This window comes from Lagenorhynchus albirostris, chromosome 1 (assembly GCF_949774975.1).
Source record: "Lagenorhynchus albirostris chromosome 1, mLagAlb1.1, whole genome shotgun sequence".
NCBI classification, from domain to species: Eukaryota; Metazoa; Chordata; class Mammalia; order Artiodactyla; family Delphinidae; genus Lagenorhynchus; species Lagenorhynchus albirostris.
Window position 1 is genome coordinate 132,065,356 of NC_083095.1, and position 23,323 is coordinate 132,088,678.

Sequence of the window (23,323 nt, forward strand, 5' to 3'; positions counted from 1 at the left end):
GTCCATTCATTCTCCTCCTTCCTTCCCCTCATTTTACTCACTGAGGCTTTTTCGTCCAGCCCGTTCCCCATCTGAAAATAACATTTATTGAATTCTGTGTGCCAGGCTCATGTATGGTGACTCATTTAATCCTTAACATTCCCACGGGGCATTTATCTTCATCGTCATTTTACTGAGAAACAGGCTAATCAGTGGGTCCCAAGCTTCAGGGCCAAATGGCAAGGCCAGAATTTTAGCTATGCCTCCTGCCCTCTGGGCCACTGCTCTACACTGCCTCCCAACAGCCAGGCTTCAGGGACATTAGGTCCCTCCTAACGTTTCCTTCCCTGTACAGCAGCCCTTTAAGGTCTGCACGGAAGGCTGAGCAGCCTTGGTGGCTGTCCAGGGGGTGAGCTCCCCTTCCCCTAAGTCCCCAAAGATGCTCCTGAGTGCCATTCAGGCCAAGACCCCATCAGTGGCTGGGGTGAGGGCTGCTGGAAACCACCCCAACTTGGGGGGTCTGGGGAGCTGAGCATGAACACAGGACACCCTAGAGGATGCCCTTTCCCCGATCTAGCTCACTGCCCACTCACTGGCCCAGGGTAAGAGCGGGTAGCGACTGGGGTGAGGGAGTGTGCAGTGCAGAGCACAGAGGGTAACAGGACTGCACGCTTGCCATTGAGCCCTCCTCCACGTGCAGAGAGGAAGGGCCTTGCCTGGGCTCCCAGGCCTGTGCTGGTCTCCTGGGTGGTGGGAGGACTGGTGGCTGGTCCACCTGACTCTCCCAGATCTCCCAGGGGCTAAGGGCAGGAGGCAGATGTGGCTCTCACTCGCCCACCCTGGGGCCTCCCCAGCCCTCCCTCATGTCACCCAGCTTTTCCTGGGGCTCCTCTAGTCCCAGCCTGTGAACAGGGGCTACCTCCAGCTTTTCCCAGGTCAAGAAGAGAAGAACAAGTTTAGAAAATAATTTAATAGAAAAACAATGAATTACATTCTTTACACCCAGCCTCCTATAGGGAAGGCAGACAACTCCTGCCCCAAGGAGGCATTTCAGGGCAGAAGGGTTAGAAATCACTAACACCCTCTCTGACTTTTTAGAAAAGAAACCCCTAAATAACTCTAGGTGTATATATTCTTTCCAGATTAAAGTCACTTTGTTCTCCTGAAAGCCCATGTAGGGGGTTGAAGAGATAGTAGCAGTCCCATTGGAGAGATGGGGAGACCCAGGCCCAGAAAGGGGAAGGAGCTTGCCTGGGGTCACACATTGGAGTAGCAGCAGTGTCAGACCTAGAATCAGGTCTCCTGGATCACTGGGTCCCCTGGAGCCTGAAAGGCCAGGCAGCCCCCATGCCTCCCCATCCCAGGCCAGGACCAGCTCCGAGGCCAGTAGGGGCATTCCCCACAGAGGGATGAAGGTGGGAGGAATGACTGAGGACCCCTCCCCTTGTACCCCCCAGGCCAGGGCAAGAACAAGGCATGGGATTTCTCAAATTTGCCTCACCTCTACAAAAGATATTATTTTCATGCATGAAGGATTATCTTAAAATATTGAGAGGGTGGGCAGGGGTCAGCTCCCAGGAAGACTGGTGAGTTCTGTGGGGCTGAGTGCATATGGTGGGATGGGTGCTCCCTGAGGGGTCTTGGAGTGCCCTGCTCCACTGCAAGGAGGGAGGTAAGTTGCAATAAAGGCTCCCAGGAAGGAAAGGGGTGGGCACAGCTGCCTCCTGGCAAGGAGGGGAAAGAGAACAAGTGCCCTGCAGAGGGCTCCCTGATCGTCTCAGAGCAAAACCAGAAATCAACAGGCTCAGGGCTCAGCAACCACCAAATAACAGAAGTCACGTGAAAGAAACACTCTTCTCCCAGAGTCCTCCCCACCCCGGTGCTCCCAGTACACACAGTGGGTAGGGGGTTAAGAGTCTTTCAAGTGGTGCTGGGGATGCTGGGATGTGGGGTGTCCCAGAGTTGCCCATCCAGGAAGCCTGCTCCGCAGGGTGGCAGAGGGCCACAGAATTCTGAGGGTCAGCTGGGGTGAGAGTGTCCCCAATTCCCAGTGACCTGTCCAATCATCCTGCAGCGTCACTGCAGAGTACAAGCTGTGGAGGGGAAAGTGGGAAGCGTCGGTCTCAGGTCTCTGGCAAAAGAGGCAGAATCCAGGGCTGCCCCAGCTCTCACCCCTCCTTGCGGGGAGGGTCAGACCCCAGGGCAGGACTCACAGCTACGAACAGACTCCGACAGCCCCTCTTTATCCAGGGCCTCAGCTTCCCAATGAGACTCCCTCATCTGCGGAACATAAAGGGCAGAGACAGTGATGGAGAGGCCTTCAGACAGAGACGAGAGGAAGACATACACAGCGGGGAGCAGGGGACAGACAGCCACAGGCAGAGAGGAACAGAACACATACAGCTTCATCCCAGTGTGGGCCCCCATGTGCCCACCTTGACCTGCTCCTTCAGGTATTCAGCTCGAGCCATGAGATTCTGAACCTGCCAAGGGAAGACATGCCCATGGACGTGGGGCGAGGAGAGGCCTCCAAACTGAGCTCCTCCTCACTCCCGATGCTCTCCAGAACCCTCTGCCTCATTAGAACAACTTGCCGCTGAGTCCTTATCTGCTCCTTCCTCCAGGAAGCCTCCCGATTGCTGCTGAGTTCCCAGATCCTGCCTGTCCCCTTGCCCTGACCTGAGCACCCAAGCCCTGACAGAGTGCGAGGGGCCACCAACTTAGCAAGTCTGTGTGGTCTAACTCCCAGACTTGGAGCACCCTGAGGGAACCCAAGGAGGTCCCCACAAATGGGAGAGGGGCAAACAGGGAAGAGGAAGCCCCCCAAGCCTCCCGACCCCAGTGGGCACCTCAGTGTGAAGCAGCTCCCGCCTCCGGCCTGGGGGCTCCGCTGCAGAGAGAGGGAGGGCACGTGGTGAGGGCAGGGCAGCCAGAGGCTTAGGGGAGTACGGTGATGGGGCCTCACCTGCCAGCAGTAGAAGCAGCTCCCCCAGGCCGTGCTGGTACAGGGCCAGAGCATCCTGCTCCCCGCCAGCCTCGTCCTCCTGCAGCCACAGGGACACCAGGTCATTTAGGGGCATGACTTGGATTCCTCCCTGCCCTGCCCAGACCCCTCCCCCTGGCTACAAACCTTAGCCATGGCAGCTGAAGCCACTTCCAGGGCAGCTAGGAGGCGCGGCTTGTCCCGGGCCATCTCTGGGACGAGGCGCAAAGGCTCAGGGTGAGGGGAGCAGCCTGCTTTCTCATCTCAGGATGCTGACCCCAACCTGCCTCCCCCTCAGGCTGGAGGGAAGTTGCTGGGAACTGATGGTCAGCCAGGATTGGGGCCTACCTCTGAGCAGGTCTCGGGCAGAGGTCCCCTGCCGCAACAGGGCCCGATTGGAGGAGGAGACGATGGCCTTGAGCTCCTCAGCCCGGGACACGTACTGTCCCACCTGCAGGAGGGCAAGGGGCCGAGGAAGGGCTCTCTCACCTTGCCTGCCTCGCCAGCACCCACCTCCAGGTTCTCCCTCAGGGACCGCCCCAAACTGTAACGTCAGAGGTCAACTGAGGCTGGCCTGACCCCCTTCCCAGGGAGAGAGGTTCCTCTAAGAGCCAATCCCCAGAGGCCCTGGGATCCCTCACCCATTTCCTCAGGGGACTCTCATTCACCTTTGCCTTAATTGCCTCCTTCCGCTGGGTGTCCACTTCATCTGCAGAAAGTGTGGGTTTATACGAGTCTAGAGCGAGGAGACGACTGCCCCACACCAAACCCTCCGGAATCCCCCAAAGCACTAAGTTCCAGATTTACCCTCTGCCTTGTCTCCCACAAAATTCTGGAAGGGGAGCTGCTTCTGGACTCCAGCCACTGCAGCTACGGCTGACCCCACCCCTGCTGCACCCGGCCTGGCACTCACAGTGCAGGGCAGGCACAAAGAAGTCCAGAGCCTTGCAGTAGAGAGATAAGGCGGCCGCGGCGTCCCCCTCCTGGTCCTTCTTCACAGCCTGCACCACCAAGGCGGTCTGGGGGACAGACAGGTGAGAAGTCATGCCCACCCCCCATACTCACCACAAGGGGCGATGCCCTGAGCCCACCCTCTGCCTCCTGCTGGGCAAGTCACCTGGTCACCACTGAAAGGGGTAGATGAAACCCCCAACCTGCCCTCAGCCCACCCATCTCCACTGGTTGCTCACTGCTTGTGCCAGGCTCTCCCCATTCGGCATGTGCTCCAGGTCCACCCAAGGGTGGGCAAAGAAGTCCTGGAAGGAGATGCGGCGGCTGGGGTCCCGCTCCAGAAGCCGCTGCAGCAGGTCCCGGCAGTCCTGGGAGAGGGCGGGACGCAGGGGGAGCTGCGGGGGTGGGGGAGGTACAGATCACACTGGGCTCCGGCACCTCGGCCCCCAGCCCCAGGCGCCGGTCAGGACTACCCTGTCCTGGGACGCCCCAGAGATACACATTTGACAGATAGAGAAAGTGAGACCAGGAAGAACAGTGATGGGTCAAAGTGTCGCAGCCAGTGAGAGCCAAGCCTCCTCCCCCAGGCTCCTGTCCACGCCCTCACTGGAACCCGTAGCTGTCATGGAACCCTGTTTCCAGATCCTTTTCCCCTCTCTGGAATATGTTTCAGGGAAGGCTGGGCCTAGGTCTGCTTTGGCCTTCTCCCCATGGGGGGCCTGCAGCGGGCTTTGCTCCCTGTTGTGGCTGATCTGGGTCCCTGGAACTGAATGGAGCCGACTTCCAGGCTAGAGTGTGCCCCAGCTCCATGAAGGTGGCCTGGAGACCACACCCCAGTCTGTGCAGGTGGCAGTGAGGTCTCCTACCTCAGGGCCCTGACTCTCTCCGCCCCGCAGCAGGTGCCGAGGCCCTGCTAGACCTACCTCAATAACCCGGTTGCTCCGGATCTTCTCTTCCAGCTCCGAGAACGACCTGGAGGCAAAGGGGGGCTGCCCGAAGAGGGCTTCTGTGGAAGGGAGGCAGAGGGGAGGCTGGGAGGGGATAGGGTCAAGCCTGGCCTGGCCCACTCCTGGGGAGCAGCCCCAGACCAGGAGAGTCAGCGTTCTCATTAAAACGCTTCAGGAGTGGCCCAGAGAGGCCTTGCAGTGCAGGCCTCCAGGTGGGGGCAGGGGACAGCGCTCTCACCATACAGGATGACCCCCACGGACCAGAGGTCCACACGGGCATCGTACTGCCGCTGACACACCATCTCGGGAGCCATGTAGAGGGGAGAGCCACGGAGCACATGCTTCTCATCCCAGGGGGACATGTGCTGTGCAAAGCCAAAGTCTGCAGGCAAGAGGCCAGGCAGCAGGGCTCAGATTCCAGCTGCTTCTGCTCCTGGCCTTTACAGCCTCACCCTGGGCTCCAGTGCAGTTTCAGGTTAAGGTGCCTCTCTGGCCTCCAGTTTCAAGTCAGTTCTCCTCCAAATTTTATCAGGGGCCACAACCACTGCTTTCCCACCTCACACTCTCCAACACTGCCACCACAGATTGAGTCATACTTTGAGCCCCAATCTTGGTGACAGATAAAGTACTAACCCTGGTCACACTCTGAAACCTGACTCTGGTCACACACTGAGCCCTGAGCCCGCCCATGACACTGCTGGAGTCGAGCCTGGGTAGCCTGAGAAAGGCCCTACCTTTTGGTGATGGGGCCCATCCCTGGACCTCCCCAGTCTGTCACTGTTTGATGACTCAGTAGAGGGCTCCATGAGAGCCACCCTCCAAACCTCCATGCCTTTTGTTCCAGACTCATACCTGCCAACTTAAGGTGGGGCTTCTCCAAGGAGCTCAGCAGAATGTTCTGTGGCTTCAGGTCCAGGTGAGAGATGTTCCGCTCATGCAGGAACTGCAGGGCACTAGCTGGGGAGTAGGATCCATGCAGAGAGACAGGTCAGAGAAGCCCATCTCCCACACCCTCTCACCTCCCCAGCCTTATATCTGCCCCTTCAAGTCTGCACAAGCCCAGTTCTGACCTGGCTGGTCTACCAAATGCTTTACATACAAGCACCAGGCTCCCCCTCTGCTAAGAATTTTCCCCACCCCCACCTCAAGTGACCTCCTTCCTCCCTTGTACCCCTTCACAAGTCTCCCATCCTCCTAGAAGCTTCCCTAGATGCCCCAGCCCTTTAGGTCCTTGCTCTCTTCCTTAGCAAAGCACTTGGGTCTTTGGTATGTTCTATAAGGTCTTTGCATTACATTCCACGTGTGGAAGCCTGCACTCCCCACAGATCAGGCTCCTCCCCGTCTCTCTCACAGCATCCTTAAGCCAGGGATGGGCACATAGGAAGGATGGGCCCTAAAAATCCAAGCTGGGCTGGGAGACAACTGCTAAGAGTGTCAGAGCACTAAGCCTGGGGCAGGGGTAGTGTGAGAGGGCAGAGATCATGGGAAGGGGTGTCAGGCTGGGGTCAGAGGCTTTTACCCAGCTGCTGCATGAAGACCCGAGCCACCTTCTCAGGCAGAATCCTGCGGGTATGGATGAAGCGAGACAGGTCACCTCCTGCACAGAACTCCATGATGAGGTAGATGTTGTCACTGTCCCACTGTGGTTAAAGGCAGAGAGGAGGCTTGAGGAGAGTGTCTCTTCTCCAGCCCCCTTTAGGGGTGGCCCCATCCCAGGCCCACACCTGGAAGTCTTTCAGCTGTACGATGTGGCGGTGTCGAATGCCCTTGAGGATCTCAATCTCTGTCAGGAGGTTTTCCACAGATGCCTTGTTCAGACTCTTCTTGGCCACGCACTTTATGGCTACCACCTCACGAGTATCCTTCTGTGGGGAAAGGAGATTTGACGGCTCTGCCTTGAGGGTACCAGGGACTACGTGTGGCCAGAAGGGCTCTGGCTCCCTCTGCCCCTCTCCCCCTCACAGGGCCTACCCACTCACACTAGCATCCAGGCTTCCCAGCTGCCCCTTCTCAGGCCAATGAGGCACCCGGATTCTGGAATCCCGGCTTCCCCACCAGCCTGGTGTTCTCTGCTCCACAATCCCTTTCATTGTATTCTAGAGTGCCCCTGTTTAAGCATGTTATTCACTGTTCTAAACTGCCCACTCTGCTTCCTAAGTGGGTCCAGCCTTCTAGAACCCTGCCCCATACTCCTCCCAGACCATAGGTATCCTCCCTGTTTTGAGCCTGTTCTTCAGCCACTGACACCGAGGCTCCATCGAGGTCTCCACCTGTCTCTTCACACAACAGGGGTGTGTGTATGTGTGTTTGTTTTGAAAACCTATTGGTGGCGGTCACCACCCACCTCCTCCACGGAAGGTCGGCCTGGGACGGGGCAGGCCGTGGGCCGCTAACGGCTCTCACACCCTCTCTAACCCTTTCTAGTTTCCCGGCCCGGCACCCGCCTGGGCTTGCTCAGGGTCTGGCGGGCACCGGGGCCAGGCCCTCAAAAGTTCTCGTGCCCCCGATTCCTGCCTCGCACAGAAGCCCCGGGGCGCCCCGCACCCACCTTGGCGTAGGCCTTGTACACCGTGGCGTACGTGCCACTGCCCAGGCGCTCGGTGAGAATGAAACCGTCCAGCCGCGGGGGGCCCCAGCCAGGGCCCGCCATCCCGACCGCCGCACGCCCGCTGCCGGGCGCTTCCTGATTTCCGGCGCCAGGTTCCGGCCAGAAGCCCACAACGGACAGCGCGCGGCTGTAGGACAGAACTCCACGCTGCCCCCAGCGGAGCCCGCCGAAAGTGCAGCGCGGCGGGCGGGGCGGGGCGCCGGCTCCCCACCGCCCCCGAGCTCCGCCCCCTCCAGGGGCTCCAGTGGCTGCTCCTGGGCGCCTCCACCGCCTCCACCCGCACTGGAAATCACATGACCCGCCAGTACCCGCAAGATCCGTTTGGGGATACTGAGGAGCTCGCGGGCCTAACGGGAGTTAGTGGAGGCCAGCAGACGAGGTCACCTAGGGAATCCCATCCAGGCTCAGACAGCATCCTAGAGATCGCCCACGTGAAGGGGTGATAAGAGAGAAGCCCGGCTGAGCAGGTGTGTAAGACGGGGAGGGGGGGTTCAAAGAGGTCCCCCGCCCCCAAGACCAGCAGCTCTGAAAGTGGAAGTACTGGGACGAGAAAGTACCATGTAAGACAACAAGCAATCTCAGTACGGGGCCAGCCAGGGAGTAGAGCAGCCAGACGCAGAGTCTTCACTGTCTCCTCTCGCCTATGGCTGGCGTGCCTCAGCCCCTACCCTATGGGCCACTCCCATCCTCCCAAGTCCAGCAGACATGAGGACCAGTATTGTCTGAAAATGTCTTGTTTTTATTTAAGGACAAAATTGAGACATAACATATACATTTATACACGGAGAAAAAAATACCAGAAAGGAGTTTACAAAACCTTGGTCACTGCCATTATCATTCAGTGGCTCTGGGGCTGTGTAAGCTGGCAGCTTGAGGGCTGTCTCTGGGTAGCAGGTTGGCCAGCTTTTTGAGAAGTCCCCTCAGTCCACCCACCGACTCCTACCGCCTCTGGAGGACAGGGTACAGGTTTTAACCATGAACTCCTAAGCACCCATCACAGTGACACACCTCCTTGGGAATCCCCAGGACTAGTGGAAGGTGACCTAGACTCTACTTGGGAGTATGGCAGAACCCTAGAGGATTAGTCTGGAATCCTCAGAAAGGTGGCCTGTAGGATGCAGTTCTGAACTGATTCCCCCTGCCCTCCCTCTGAGTCATACAAGCTAGATATTGCTGATGGTGGGGGGCAGGGGTGGGGGGGGCAGAATCTGAGGCCAAGGGAAAGGGCAGCTATCTCTCCGGAAGAGAAGAAATCAAAACAGACAGGACCAAATAAACCACAAGCAAACAGTCAAACCCACCTTCCTAGAAGACAGCCAAAGGCTGGCCAAGACAACTTTGGGTCGGCGTCCTCTATCCCTCTCCATCCGCAAATCCCTACCAACCCCATTGCACGTTCAGTAAGTCTAAAGAGGGAAGGGCCCCAGAGGGCACACTGGGAGGGTGCAGGGGGCCTAAAGGGCTATGAAACTGTTTGTGAGAAACATGAGGCAGGAAAAGAGGCTGGGGCAACCAGGTTAGAGGCTCTGGAAGCCCGGAGACCACTCCAGTGATCTGAGGAACAGAGTTCAGACTGCAGCTCATCTAAAGGGGAGCCCTTAGGAGGCTACCCCAGCCTGGGCAGGAAAGAAGGGCAGGACTGTGGGAGTCACAGGCTGGGTCTGTGACACCAGATTCAGGCCAGGCCTGTTGGGGAAAGAGTGGAATCTCAGGACTCCAGCAGAAATAAAACTCCAGCTGGGGTGGGCCAAGGGCTGCCAGTGACCCCAAGTGTTTACATGTGTGTCTGTATGTGTGTGAGTACATGTGTGTGTATGTGTGTAGGGAGAAGAGAACTTCAGTCCCGCTGCTTCCAGAGAGACAAAAAAATCCTACCAAACCACCACCAGAGAAGGAAAGACAGCTGTTTTTTTTCCTCTTGTGTAAAAAACAGTCCCTGTCCCTCCCGCCACTTTCCTCGGGTGGAAGGGAGAGCTGGTTGCTGAGGAAGGAGGAAGAGCCACGGGCAAGACCCTCCCCAGGTCTGTGCTGGGCATAGTCACTGCTTAAGGCACCCACGGAAAGTGCAGCTCAGAAGGCAGGTGAGAGAAAAGGCCAGGGCAGAGGAAGAGAGTCAGGAGGACTAATTCCCCTGGAAGGCTCCTCGGGCAGCAGATGAGGCGGCGCTGCGGAAGGTCCTGTTACTGAAGATGCCCTGGGAAAACTCCTCTTGGGCCTGCTGGAAGCTGGCCCCCGTCCGGCGGTACAGGGAGTGCACCTGCGGAAAGAGGCTGTGGTGAGAGAAGCCCCGCCCTGTGGGCCACCAGGAACCAAGTCATCCAGGTTATATTCCCAAGGGAGCCACCACAAACCCCAGCCTGCCTGACCTCCCACCCAGAACCTTGGAGGAAGCTGCTGGACCTTTGAGGACCCAGGAGGCCCAACTGCTGTAGTGGTGAACACCCCCATGGAGAAGGCAGGAGAGAGGTGCCTGCTTCCTTGGGCTTGCAGCTGGCCCAGCACCCACCACTCACCCGCTTTAGGAGGAAGAGTGAGAGCACGGCACAGAGGGTGAAGAAGCCGGCCACCACCATCATGATGATCGACACAGCCAAGTCTTGCTTCAGTATAGACAGGGCTGCGATCCAACCACTGCAAGAGAGGAAGAGGCCGTAGGGAGTGTAGTGGGATTGGGCCCCAGAGCTCCCCGTGAGGGGCTCTTCTCCAAATGGCCACTGTGTGCTGAACACCACCCAGGCATCTCCCTGCAGAGGCCATGCCTCTGTGAAGGCCATCAGGCCCCACACTGCCCACTGGGAATCTTTGGGCCATGTGAGGTCTGGAAAGGAGGATGTGGCTGCTGCCTTCACAGTCAGGAATAGCCCTGGGTAGAGCCTTTTCCTGCTGCTCTGGGGGTTAGGGGGGACATGGAAAGCCTGGCTACTCACTCCTGAGGGCCCCCTCTCTGAGAAGGAGGACCACTGGCCAACCCACTACATTTATCCTCTCACCTCAGCTCCTGCCACTGCGGCCCAGGGACAGCCCCTCTGCCTCCAGCCAGTCATGTCTCCTTCCTGAGCCCCAGTGTCCTCATCTATAAAGGGGATGTCCTCACATTTTCTGATTTTAAAACTTACTACAAAGCTATAGCTATCAAAACAGTACGGTACTGGCATCAGGACAGATGTATAGATCAACGGAATAGAATTGAGAGCCCAGAAACAAACCTATATATTATCGTCAACTGATTTTTTTTTTTTTTTGGCCACGTGACATGTGGGATCTTAGTTCCCCGGAAGTGTGGAGTCCCAACCACTGGACCGCCAGGGAAATCCCAATCGTCAACTGATTTTTGACAAGTGTGCCAAGACCACTGAATGGGGAAAGAATGGCTTCTTCAACAAATGGTGCAGGGACAACTGGATATCCACATGCAAAACAATGACGGGGGACCCTACTTTGACCACATACAAAAATTAACTCAAACCTAATAATAACTAAAACTACTGGATTTCATCAAAATTTAAAACCTTTGTACATCAAAGAATACTATCAAGAGTGAAAAACAACACACAGAAAGGAAAAAAAATTATATCTGATAAGCAGCTACAATGCTGAATATATAAAGAACTCAACAATAGACAACCCAATTACTAAATTAGCAAACGATATGAATAGACATTTCTCCAAAGAAAATATACAAATGGCCAAACAAGCATATAAAAGATGGCCAACATCACAATCATTCAGGAAACAGCAATCAAAACCACAATGAATTACCACACTTCTCGACTGGCTATAATAGAAAAAAGGAAAAAAAAGAGGAAAATAACAAATGCTGGTGAGGATATGGAGGGACCGGAACTCTCATACATTGCTATTGGGAACGTGAAATGGTTCAGCCTCTGTGGGAAGCAGTTTGGCAGTTCCTCAATAAATTACACACAGAATTACCATATGACCCAGCAATTCCACCCCAGGATACATACCCAAAAGAACTGAAAACAGGTACTCAAAAACCTGTACACAAATGTTCACAGCAGCACTATTCACAACAGCAAAAAGGTGGAAACCCAAATGTTTATCAAGCGATGAGCGGATAAACAAAATGCAGTATCTCCAAAAACAATGTAATATTATTTAGCCATAAAATGGAATGAAGTAATAACATGAACCTTGAAAACATTATGCTAAGTGAAAGAAGCCAGGCACAAAAAGCCACATGTTGTATGATTCCATTTATATGAGATGTTCAGAATAGGCAAATCCAGAGAGACAGAAAGCAGCTCAGTGGTTGCCAGGGGCTCAGGGAACAAGGGAACGAGGGAATGAGGAGTGATTGCTTAATGGGCATGGAGTTTCCTTATGGGGTGAAGCAAATGTTTTGGAACTAGACAGTGGTGATGTTTGCACAACACTGTGAATGTACTAAATGCCACTGAATTGTACATTTTAAAATGGTTTAAGTGGTAAATAAAATGATAAATTTTATGTTATGTGTATTTTACAATCAATAACAAAAAAGGGAGGGGGGATTATATCCACCGAATCGGGGGGGGGGTTCTGAGGTGAGATGAGAAAGGCACTGGGAGGCTGGAGGCTGCAGAGCTCATCCAGGCAGGGCAGTGAGTGGCTGAGCCAGGACCAGAACTCAAGCCTTCTGGCTCCCAGTCCGGGGTATAAACAGCAGTTATTAATCACAGCCTTTTACCAGGACCTCACTTAGGGTAATGAGTAATGAAACTGGGTCACCAGTCAAAGAGAAAAGGGGCCAGATTAGAAACAGCAAGGTGAGAAGGAAGAGGGGTGGGGGGAGGGCAGCGTGCACTTGCTCCGAGTGCGAGCTGAGTCACCCCTCCCCACCACTCTGGACTTGCCAGCTCCACTGGAGGGAGGGGACCAAAATAGTACAGCCCTTCCAGGCTCAGGCTTTCAGCCAAGTGCCAGCCTGACCTTTCTGTAATGTTCCCTGTGCACTGGAGCAGAAAGGAAAACATCAGCCATTGGCTTTTCTTTTTGAGACTAATTCTGAGCTGAAGACTGCAGTAGCCAGGACACTCAAGCCAGCTGTGCTCAAGGAGAGCAGCCAGAAGGAGCCGATTCACAAGGGGCAAGGGCTCCATCTCCTGAGATGACAGGGCCTCTGCAAAAAGTCACAGCTCACAGTTTGCAAAGGCCAGGACACCCATCAGCAGCTGCCCAAACCTCAGGGCTTGTCTGGGGCCTATGAGAGTAGCACCAGCCTCTAGGAGGGCATGGCAGGAGAAAAGGAGGAGGAGGCCATCCCGGGCAGGACACAGCCCTGGTAGCCTAAGGATTCAGGCCAAGTCCACTCACAATGCCCCAGAAAGTGGTGAGCAAGGCAAGACAGTGAGTGTAGGTTACCAGTGAAGAAGTGGACGGGGGCACAAAGGCACACCCCAGCTGACCCACCGTCCCCTCTCCCTGCCAGGGTGGAAGATGGGTCATCTGTGGGGGCTTTCTAGGAGCAGAGAAACAGGGCACAACTCCCTCTGTGCTACCCCAGCTCTCACCTGTCCCCCAAGCTAGGGATGCCGATCAACTGGATGATGTAGATCCCTATTTGACAAAAGAATACAAAGAAGAACACGAAGAAGCTGAAAGAGTTGTCAGACCTGTGGAGAGAGGGGGAAACGAGAAGTCACAAGAGGGTTTGGGGCTCATTCCTCAGCCTTCCTCACTTGCTATGACACCTTCCTCGCTAGGAGCCAGGAGGTAGGATGCTAGTAGAAAGAGCTCCAGCGGGCCAGCCACACTGTCCATAAGGACACAGGCACTCACCACCATAATCAAAAAGGGCTTGCCTTCCACTGCCTTCCAATTTAAGGGGTCAGTGCTTGACTGCTTCCTCAAAGAACTAATAAAGTTGCTCACCCCAAGGACAATGTAAACAGCCTAACAGTCCATTTCCTGGAGTACTTATTTGCATTATAACAGGGAAGAAAATCTAAGCCTGTTATAAAGATTATAAATCTTTTATAATAGAACTGTAGTCCTGGGCAGAAGAAAAGGTATTTGGGGAGTAGGGAATATCAGACAAAACTGGTGTTTTGAGTACTTCCATCTCGGTGTCCTGGAGGGCAAGAATACAGAGTGCATATTCAGTGAGTGCAACCCTGCTGAGTGCATGGGAGGGTTCAGCCACTTGCCCCACCCCCTCTTCCAGGGGCCTGCTGGGCTCTCTGTCCTGAAAGCATCAACTCTGAGGCACAGTTCTAAAGCCCTAGGGGGTTGTGAGGTGGATTCATTCATGTCCACAGAATCGACTCTAGGTCATCCGGTCAAATACTGGCACTCAGCGATGCTCATGAGTTATTGGGGAGGTGGGGGAGGAGCAGAAATGAGCATGGAGGGGTAAGCCATTGAGAGCTTATCCGAATCTGTCAGACTCTGTCTGACTATCGGAGAAGTCCCACTTCTATCAGAGAAGCACACCCTCTTCCCAGTGACTAAAATCCCACCGAACCAGACAAACTGGGAGCAGGGGGAAGGCAAGTAAGGCTCCTGATTTCCTCTCTAGGTCTCCTGTGTCTAGTCCAAGGACAGGGCCCAGAGCAGACCTCAGGTACAACTGAGGAAAACAGCTTTCCTGTCTGCTCTCACTATGGGTGGAAATGGGAAAGTGAATTTGCCCACCAATCCATTCTGCTCTAAGACTAGGATGGGGCCCCAGGGCTTATGGCCCTTGGCCTGCGACCGGGGATGCCAGCTTCACCCCTTGCCCCAGCCCCACTCACCTAAAAGCCTTGTAGACGGGTCGGTACCAACAAAGGAAGGCACAGGGGGTGAAGATCACAAACCACAAGATTGAGAGGCCAAAGTCTACTCCCTTGGAGGTGTCGACTAAGAACCAGGCCAGGCAGGCAAGCAGGTTCAAAAACAGGGTCACTGAATGCACTGGGAAAGGAGAGGGGAGAGATAGAGAGGCTTGTACCAAGGTGACTGAAGGCTTCCCCAACAAGGCAAACCACCCCCTGCAGAGGAAAAGAAGTCCAGGCTATGAGGGCAGCTGCAGAAATACTAGAGGACCTCAGTCTGTACACCAGCGGGGTTAGTTCCCAAATCCTGGTTTTCTGCAACCTTAAAACCAGGGACCAAACCAAGTTCCTAAGAGACGATGGGACAGCATAGGTATATGAGGAATGGCAGTGGAGGGGCAGATGCAGACCCAAGGGCTGACCCTTGGGGAATGAAGTCTTTCTCTCAGCAACTCTTTCCCCTGGTCCTGCACAGCCCACAATGGAGCTACAGGAAGTCTTTTATCCTCACTCCTAGGAGCTGAGGGGACTGTGGGGAGGGGAGGCCTTCACCTAAGGAGGGTCCTTTAGTGTAGTGAGCTCTGCAGGAACTCAGAAGCCTCCAGCTAGTCCCACTCTACCCGATCCATGGTCTGGACTGGCCCTTGAGGGGAGGTTCCTAGGACAGGCAGCAGACTGTAGAAGGCCAATTATGCGGGCAGAAGGCACCCCCCAGCCCAGCACTGAGAAAGGCTGGAGCCCGCCAGGGAGGAGCCGCCAGAGCAGAGATAGGGCTCTTGAGTCACAGCCCATTTCACCCTGGAGCTCAAAGGGGCAGGAACGGGACTCACACATCCAGAGATAGTAGAGCATCTTGCATATCCGCTGGTAGTCGGCAGGGATCTCCGTGGAGAAATCCTGATAGAAGCAGGGCTTGACAGGGCACCACACAGGCAGGGGCGGCCAGTTGTTCTCTCTCACTGTGTGGAAAGAGGTGAGGACGTGAGCCCAGCCTCAGCAGCAGCTTGGCGGAATGCACACACTGGCCTCATTCATGGGTCAAACCAGGGCTCCCAGAGCAGAGCCAGCAGGCGGGGCTCGGGGTCTATGGATACGGAGTGGGATGGGAAAAGGGTGATGGGACACAAATACCCATGAGCTCACTCCAAGATAATGGACCCCAAATGTACTGGGAAACACAGAGCTCAACAGCCTAAGTGATTATTTTCATTAACAACCAGACCATAAGCGCAAAGGGTCCTCATCATGAGTAAGGAATCCTGGGACCACTGCCCCCACTCTATCTAAGAATTCTAGAGCTGGGAAGGAGTGTAGAAATAATCTATATCCATTAGAAGTACATGGCAAGTCTCCTAACCTCCACCTTACTTGGTATTCCCCAAGGCCAATGCCATTCTAAGATGAACAGGAGTTCAGCAAAGCTCCGAGGCTGCCCCAGAACAAGAGGGCTTGGGGAACTCCCTAAGCCAAGCACGGTGGCCTCCCTTACTGTGTAAGTTGGTTACAGTGCTCTGCAGCTCCCGCTCCTTGCGTTCCAGCTCAGCTGCTTTCCTGTCCAGTTCTTCCTGCTGCCGGAGCAGGCTTGCCTGGGCTGCAGAGGCCACAGCCTGGAGGGAACAGAGGAGGTGGCGGGTGGCCAGACACAAGAGACAGTGAGACAGTGTCAGCATGAGCAGAAGTCAGAGGGGCCTTGCCCCCATGCAGGGAGAGCCCAGAGTCCTAGCCCCAGGGTGTCTTGGGTACCTGAGACCACCGTAGAGAGGCCAAGGTGACCTGCCCCCTACCACCTCTATACCACCTCTGGCCCCTTAGCCATTACCAGGGCTCTTCTCTCCCCTTCATCCCTGAGCTTGAGTTAGGGTTAGGGTTATTTCCCATATTGGAGTCCAGGCAAAGTTCAGTTAAAGTGATTTCTGGAGTAACGGCAAAGGGAAAAAGACCTCACAAGAAACTAACCTACAGCCAGAAACCCAGAGACCCAACCTCACTTGAAGTGTGTGTGTGTGTGTTTGTGTGTGTGTGTGTGTGTGTGAAGGGGAAACAGTGCAATCCTACCAGCAGTGCGAGGGGAAGGGAGATACTCGAGCACAGCCTTGGGTACCCAGAGCCTTGGGGATCTATGTTTAAGCACCACCCCCCGCCCCACCCCCAGGAGCTGCCCAGAGGTCCACCTGAACTGTTACCCAGTATAACCCAGGACAGCCCTTTAGGTGTGGCCCTGCCTCGCCTGCCTTTCATGGCATGAAGAGTCCAAGCTTTCTCCCTCTCCAGGCAGAGCTGGCCCTCTGAGTGAGGCAGCTAGGATACTACACGTGAGGCTGAATACGGCTGGGCTTGGGTCTGGTGTTCCAGCCCAGGGCCCTGCTCCCCCTGTTGGGACCTGGTTCCTCCTGAAGTCTACAGTCCTCTTTAGGGAGCAGGTATCAAACAGGTCATCTCACAGGATGACAAGGCAGGCATACCTGTACATACGTAGCTACGCGCATGCGCTCTCTCTCCAAAAGGCGTTCTCCAAAGAGCTAAGGCTACCTTCAGGAGGTAAACTTCAAGCAGTGGGGGCGGAGGAATTGACCACCCGAGACCACGTGGAGGGGCTTAGCCTCCTCTCCCAAGTCTGCAACTTCAGCTGAGTAGGACCAGGTCCCTACGGCCCACCACCCTGCCGAACAGCAAAGTCACCCCTGCCCCTAAGCCTTGCCTCACCTCCACAGGGTTCTAGGGCCATGGGTGGGGCTCAAGGGCCCAGGCAGGGCAGAACGTTCAGAGCAAGTCCAGTCAGACGGTAGGGGCAGCCTGGGGCCCGCTAGAGTCCACAGCCCAGCTTGGACTGCACATTTATAGGCCTTGCCCTCACTCTTGCTCATCTATACTTTGCCTACCTTCGGAAGGTTTCGCATGTAGCTGTCTCTGAGAATACTATCTCCTCCTAGTAGCATCTGCCTCTCTGAGAGCTCGCTCACTGCCAGGAATCTGGTAGGCAGGAACTTGCTGGCCTGTCTAAGCAGGAGCTGCAACATACAACTCCACTGTGGGCCATACTCACCGGGGGCAGTGAGGAGCGTGGGGTAGGGCAGTGAGGCATGGAGGGGAGTGTCGGGCACAAAGCAGAAAGATTCACAGTATTTGGTGAAGGGACAAAGGAAAACAGGAAGGTGGGCGGGAATAAATGAGGTTAAAAAAAAAAAAGGAGGAGGAGAGAGAGAGAGGAAGGGAGGGAGAGAAGAGAGATTCTGGGCCCTGTGTAAGAGAGAACAAACCAAAGGCCCAAGGAGGATGTGGAATGGCACAACGGGATCAAATGCTCTCTCTGACACCAAGGACCCTGGCCTGGTGAGTAGAGCTTATTTTGGGTGGTGGAAGTAGGGTGGGGGAGAGGATATTGGGAGACGATATAGGTTGGCAGAGCAGACTCTCCATCTGCAAGTGACCAACTTCCAAGAGATGATCCAAAGGGCCCTGAAAGGGAAGCCAGGGATGAAAGCCCTCTGCCCACCCCTCAATCTCAGGGCTCAGCTACTGGTCTGGGTGTGTCCCTTTCTGGAAAGGAACGGTCACAGGGATCCTGTCAACAGTACCTGGGGGGTTGGCTGTGTTGGCTCCACTGAGGGCTGGAGAACTGCCGGCTGCGAGGGCCCGGGGTGCTGTGTGACAGGAACCGTTGTCGCCGCATTTGTCTGCACGGGGCAGATCAGAGGACGGAGGTGAGTGGGCCTCCACTAGTTGGCCATGTGGGGACAAACCCACAGCAGGGTGAGTGATATGCCCCTGCCTGTGAGGGGCACTCCCTCTGGGCCTTCCCTGGGCCTCCTTCTGCACCTTCTTGGCCAACGAGCCTCAGGCTCTGGACGATGTGATGCCTAACCCAGACCCTTGCTGGATCCAGAGCTCCCCAGCATCGCCTGGCCCTGTTCTGGGAGGGGCCCAGATCACGGACCCCAGGGGGAGAATGGATGAGTTCCTCATCCTTACCCCACCCCCCTGAGTTCACATTAGGACTGTCCCTTTGAGGATTGCAGCTATTCTGTCTCTGTCTCTGCCAAGTCTCCTTACCCCAGAGACGCCAGCACCACCCAGAGGACCCAGGGACTCAGACAGAGGGCATGCTCACCAACCTCGGAGAAGGGGTTGAATTCAGCCAGGCCTCCTTGTGGCGCACTGGTCAGCTGGGTCACAGAGGGATCCTGAGAAGGTGAAAAAGAGCCATTAGACGCTAGGGAAAAGGGAGAACTTTGGTGAGGCAGAGGGAGATCACATCTCTTGGCCCCTCCCAGGGACACCTGGCTGAAGTAAGGCTGCTGATGGCCCTTCCTAGTGCCCTGGAAAGCCTCTCCCGAAGGCTCCTGTGCCCAGCCTCTGCCACACCACAGCTGCAATCGCTTTTCCCTTTCTGGAAAAGGAGCGGTTCAGCCCAGATGACTTCCCGGAAGAGACCCAGAGCAAGGTCTACACTCTGAGGCATGGGAATAGACACCACACAAGTTCCTATTAGTGCCCTTTAGAAATTCAAAACGGTTAGGGAATTCCCTGGCACTCCAGTGGTTGGGACTTGGCGCTTTCACTGCCGGGGCCTGGGTTCAAGCCAGTGAACTAAGATCGGGGAACTAAGATCCCACAAGCCACACAGCACAGCCAAAAAAAAAAAAAAAAAAAAAACAAAGAAAACAAAGAAATTTAAAATGGTTTATAGTATTTACCTCCAGGGAGGGTTTGTTTTTTTTTTTTGGAGGGGAAGCAGGTGGGGGAGGCGGGTAAATGAGGTGGTGTGGATGGATATGTACTTTTCACTTTCTAACCTCTCTGTACTGTTTTATTATTTTACAGAAAACATTTATTCCTCTTATTTTTTAAAGGACAGTTTAAGATTCTGGAACAAAAACATGCTGCTGGCTGCCAGTGCTAATTTTATTAAATCATGCACACTTGCTAGGAATACAGATATGAAGGACGCAGATGAAAAGCCAAGAAATTGTTTTGGGTTTTTTTTTTTCCAGATTCTTTTCAGAAAATGCAAAAATGTCCTCAGAACACAGCCTTTTCCCGAGTTTTCAATCTTCCCTTTCCCATCTGATCTCTGCCGAGGCCAACCCTTCATGGTGAGGGCCTCACGCAGGGATCTCCGCCACCCTCTCCACCAGAGCAGCTTCTGTGCTGGCCTGAGGCTGGGCTGTCTTCATCCTGCCCCTCACCCAACAGAGCTCCTGTACACTCCCTCCCCTTCCCCATACAAAATAGCATGGGGCTCAGGTCCAGCTGGACAGAGATGCCTCTGAGGGAAACAGCTGCCACCAGACTCTGCCAAGGTCCCCGTTATAAGGCCTCACCTAGGCTCCCCTGTCTGTACACCTCACCCCTAGTCCCTCACTACTGGTCCGGATGCTCCTGTCCTTCATGCCCAGCTTCCCCTCCAGCAGGAAGCCTCCATAGATTGGATTCTTAAACACAACATTAACAACAGACAGACCCTCAGAAAACCACCCCTCAATTTTTAGATGTGGAAATGGATATTCGCCACAGTGCAGTACTTGTCCTAGGTCTCAAAATGGGAGCTGGCTCGCTATTCTGAACATTTATAGAGCCACGGGTCAGCACCGAACATACCTTTTTCACACACACTAACTTCCTACCAAGGCCGTCAGCTCCTAGAAGGTGAGACTGTGTCTGCAGGGCCCCAGGGCCTAGCCCAGCCCCAACTCACTTCCCATCTCTGGATGGTCCTTGTCCTCTGCACCTCACCCAGTCTCCTCTGCAAAGAGGCAGTGTGGCTGTGTCCTTTCTGCTGGACACCATCCCTGCCTGGTGGCTCCTGCAACTTGGACAAAGTGACAAGGTGAGGCCTGAGAGGCCACCTGAAGTTGGCGAACTGGCCTTGAGGTTGTTGGCTGAACATCTAGCAGATTTATCCCAGAATTACTGAGCTGCCTTCCTGCATGAAAGATCTGGGGCTCAGTATCTGTTCCCCTTTCAGACTCTACAGACATCAAGCCACAGCAGAGAAAGTGAGCTGAAGTCACTGAAATCAGATCCACTGTCCAAGGAACTTGAGTCTGTCACTACAGGACAAGGACAGCAGGGCAGCTCTGGCAGCAGTTTCAGGAGCCAGCGTACACGCCTGGCTGTGGTACGCATGTTTAATAGGCAGCCTCCAGAGCCATGAAGAGATGTCATTTCCTTTACCAAGGTCAGCCAGAAGAGGATTCTGGGAGGCAGGGGGACTGACTACCCTATCCATAGTGACCCCTCCTCCTTTCTCTAAAATCTTAAAAAAATCGGCCCTGGACCCTCACCAGGCTCACCACAAACAAATCCTGTCTCCTCTAGCAGGCTATAAACTCTGTAACCAGGTGTTTCTGGATCTAGTTCATATTTCTGGCTCCCCAGTGCTTGGTGAAGAGAGCCTGATGCAAGCAGAAGCTCAGGTAATGTCTGAGAATAAGTGCTAGATGCTGCAGGCCCTCCTCTGCTTTCTCCAGGAGCTATTGCCCAAATGCTAGGGCACACAGAAGGGGAGGGCCACTTGCATCACAGCAGCAGCCCTGGGGCCCAGAAGCACCTTGCCTGGGAAAAGGAGCCTGGAACACTCTGGGAGACATGGGTACTTTCCACCTGAGGAGATCTAGGCTCTTTCTGAAAGATGTATACGGCTTCAAGAGAGGCTGAGGCCTGGTGAGAGAGGGAGGGAAGAAGAGGGACAGCCAAGGGAGCAGACATTTACTGTCTACCATGTGCCAGGCTCATCACACAGTGATGCTACTGTGGAATTCTAGTCATCCCAGAACTGGCCACTGTGTCAAGCCACCAGAAAAGAAGGTTCTACCAGGTTCTTTTTCAACCTGGTTCCTCGACAGAATTAAGCCCCACTGCCCCATGGCATCCACTGTCTGCAGTGACTTGACTTCTCTCCTGCACATCTAGAACAGTCCTGGTTATGTTCTATCCTTGGGAGAATGGAGAAAACACTAGCTCCACTCAGCTTCTGTGTTCCACAGCCCAGCTGACCAGCACTGGCTGAGAAAAGCTACAACGCACCTCCTCATTCAACCTCACAACCATCCTGTTGTGAGGGGAAGTTCCCAGCTCAGAGAGGGGAAGTAGCTCATCCAAGACCTCAGGGACTGTAGTGGCTGAGCCAGATTTTGTTTTTGTTAGTTAGTTAGTTAGTTATGGTCGCGTTGGGGCTTTCTGGTCGCGTTGGGGCTTTCTCTAGTTGTGGCGAGCGGGGGCTACTCTTTGTTGTGGTGCACAGGCTTCTCATTGCAGTGGCTTCTCTTGTTGTGGAGCACGGGCTCTAGGGTGCGCGATTCAGTAGTTGTGACTCAAGGGCTCTAGAACGCAGGCTCAGTAGTTGTGGCACACAGGCTTAGTTGCTCCGCGGCATGTGGGATCTTCCCAGACCAGGGCTCGAACCCATGTCCCCTGCATTGGCAGGCGGATTCTTAACTACTGCGCCACCAGGGAAGTCTCTGAGCCCAATTTTGAATCCAAGTCTGTCTGTCTCCAAAGACACAAGTGGTAAACCTGAGTGGGCAGTGCGTCCCCAAAGCCTGGCTTGGGGGCTGACCAACGGAAGGTGTTCAGTCAACGTGGGGTTGAGGGGTCGAGGGATGCTGACAAGGGCACCGTGAGTGACTGGGACGACTGCTTCTGCTCGGCTCTTTATTCCCAGACTTCAGAGCAGTCTTTCCTGGCGAACACCCCTGGTAGGACACAGGCAGAGAATCTTGCAAGTAAGGACCACACTGACTGGCCTGAATGAGGACCCTCAGATTTTACTCCAAGTCACAAGTAAGAAGTCAACAGCAGCAACCTTCCTTCCCACTCACCCAGCATCAGCTGGCTCACAAGTGGGTCAAGTAGTTATTTAAAAGCATGGTGAGACCTAAGTTTCAACTACAAAGAAGTAACCTGACACTCCCTCAGTGCCCAAAGGACTCAAACTGGTTAATGCCCTTTACTGAATTTATAACAAACAGAATGCTCCTGATCTCAGTTCTTTTCACTCAGCAAGCAGTCACAAACAGTGTGAGGGACACACCAAGAGGAAAAGGACGCGGCTATTGCCCTTCTGGAGACCAAAATCTGGTAGCTGAGACACGTGCACACAGCACGGGAGTAAAAACAGGAGGGGAGGGGAGGGGAGGGGAGGGGAGAGGAGGCCCAGGCGGGCTTGGAGAAAGGCACAGTTCCAAGAGGAGGGGAGGAAGGGGAGCAAAGGCCCAGTCAGAAAGCTCAGGCCACCACAGCTGCGGGGCAAAGGAACACTCCGTGGAGCTGGGGTGTGAGGGACTGAGAAAAAGACGCAGCACAGCTAGGCTGCAACTCTGCCGGGGAAGGGCCTTGAAAAACACACTTGCTTTCACTAGTTTGGCAACCCCTTTCCATGCATCTCCCAGGTCCTGGCTGTGCTCGAGTTTACTGTGACTCTTCCTTGCTTTCCCACCCTACACTCCACCCAGGCTCCCAATGTGAGATTTATTTCAGGCTCCAAATAAATACATTAAATAAATACCTCATGGACTAAAAGAAACTCGGCCACTTTCTCTGGGAGGCAGAGAGTCACCAATACTTCGGAACCTCTGTGAAGTCCTATTTGCTTTAGCGCCAAGGCTGTGTGTCATAGAACAAGAAGGGGCAGTCATCGCCAGATCGGCTGGCTGGGTCCCAGGTGTACAAAGAGCCACAGTTAACCTTGGTACTCTCTGAGCCAGAGCCTGAGAAGCTATCCAAAGGAAACATGAGGAAAATATGTAAAAATCTGTAGCTGCAAATGTATTCATTGCACCAGTATTTACAACAGGGGAAAAAAAGCAGGGAGCGACTTAAATATCCAGTGACAGCGAGCACAAGTACATTTTGGTGCACATCCCCTCAATGGCCTAAACAGACACTAAAAATCACAGCTATGAACTCAGGGCAGCAATAGAGAAAAGGCTTGGTTATATGAATATCAAATGACAATTCTATCAGAAGTACTCATATAGAAAATACATCAAAATAACAACGGTTGTAAAAGACTGGTAGAAATATGGATGATTTACTTTGTTTTACCAATTTTCTATAATGTGATTATGTTATGTTTACGTTAAACACACACGTACAC

The 23,323-nt window shown here is 54.3% G+C and overlaps 2 protein-coding genes across 7 annotated transcripts in view; both read right to left on the bottom strand.

Moving 5' to 3' along the window:
- Window positions 1-931: 931 nt before the first annotated feature.
- ULK3 (unc-51 like kinase 3) lies at window positions 932-7,588 on the bottom strand. 4 transcript variants are annotated; one of them, XM_060154052.1, is made up of 17 exons: window positions 7,409-7,529; window positions 6,840-6,967; window positions 6,585-6,725; window positions 6,380-6,500; window positions 5,713-5,817; window positions 5,099-5,242; window positions 4,837-4,919; window positions 4,153-4,308; window positions 3,876-3,981; window positions 3,631-3,671; window positions 3,311-3,413; window positions 3,110-3,174; window positions 2,945-3,023; window positions 2,829-2,869; window positions 2,415-2,462; window positions 2,193-2,259; window positions 932-2,072 (listed from the first exon to the last, which is right to left on the bottom strand). In XM_060154052.1, the coding sequence occupies exons 2-17, from the start codon at window positions 6,948-6,950 to the stop codon at window positions 2,056-2,058; spliced, it is 1,428 nt and encodes a 475-aa protein (XP_060010035.1). In that variant the 5' UTR covers window positions 6,951-6,967; window positions 7,409-7,529; the 3' UTR covers window positions 932-2,055. The 4 variants fall into 4 exon arrangements, with proteins under 4 accessions (XP_060010035.1, XP_060010046.1, XP_060010020.1 ...); XM_060154063.1 differs by lacking the exon at window positions 6,840-6,967 and having other exon boundaries at window positions 7,409-7,586; XM_060154037.1 differs by having other exon boundaries at window positions 2,829-3,023.
- A 598-nt stretch (window positions 7,589-8,186) lies between these two features.
- Window positions 8,187-23,323, bottom strand: part of SCAMP2 (secretory carrier membrane protein 2) — a 21,838-nt gene continuing 6,701 nt past the window's right edge. Inside the window, exons 2-10 of one of the 3 annotated variants that reach the window (XM_060154095.1) lie at window positions 18,339-18,407; window positions 17,802-17,900; window positions 17,106-17,234; window positions 15,716-15,833; window positions 15,057-15,185; window positions 14,206-14,365; window positions 12,982-13,083; window positions 9,982-10,099; window positions 8,187-9,725 (exon numbers count right to left, since the gene is read on the bottom strand). In XM_060154095.1, the coding sequence (XP_060010078.1) occupies window positions 9,591-9,725; window positions 9,982-10,099; window positions 12,982-13,083; window positions 14,206-14,365; window positions 15,057-15,185; window positions 15,716-15,833; window positions 17,106-17,234; window positions 17,802-17,900; window positions 18,339-18,407 (1,059 nt within the window). In that variant the 3' untranslated portion in view covers window positions 8,187-9,590. Of the gene's footprint in view, window positions 9,726-9,981; window positions 10,100-12,981; window positions 13,084-14,205; window positions 14,366-15,056; window positions 15,186-15,715; window positions 15,834-17,105; window positions 17,235-17,801; window positions 17,901-18,338; window positions 18,408-19,921; window positions 20,030-23,323 lie in introns of all 3 variants that reach the window. The other 2 variants (XM_060154076.1, XM_060154086.1) reach the window with 2 other exon arrangements.

Excerpts from the sequence above, each read along its gene's own strand:
- ULK3 (XM_060154037.1), bottom strand. The coding sequence starts at position 6,950 with ATGAAAGGGATTGTGGAGCAGAGAACACCAGGCTGGTGGGGAAGCCGG. Across the intron at positions 3,175-3,310 it reads TGCCCGAGACCTGCTCAGAG|AGATGGCCCGGGACAAGCCG; the intron begins GTAGGCCCCAAT and ends GCCTCGTCCCAG. Across the intron at positions 2,260-2,414 it reads ACCTGAAGGAGCAGGTCAAG|ATGAGGGAGTCTCATTGGGA; the intron begins GTGGGCACATGG and ends TATGTTCCGCAG.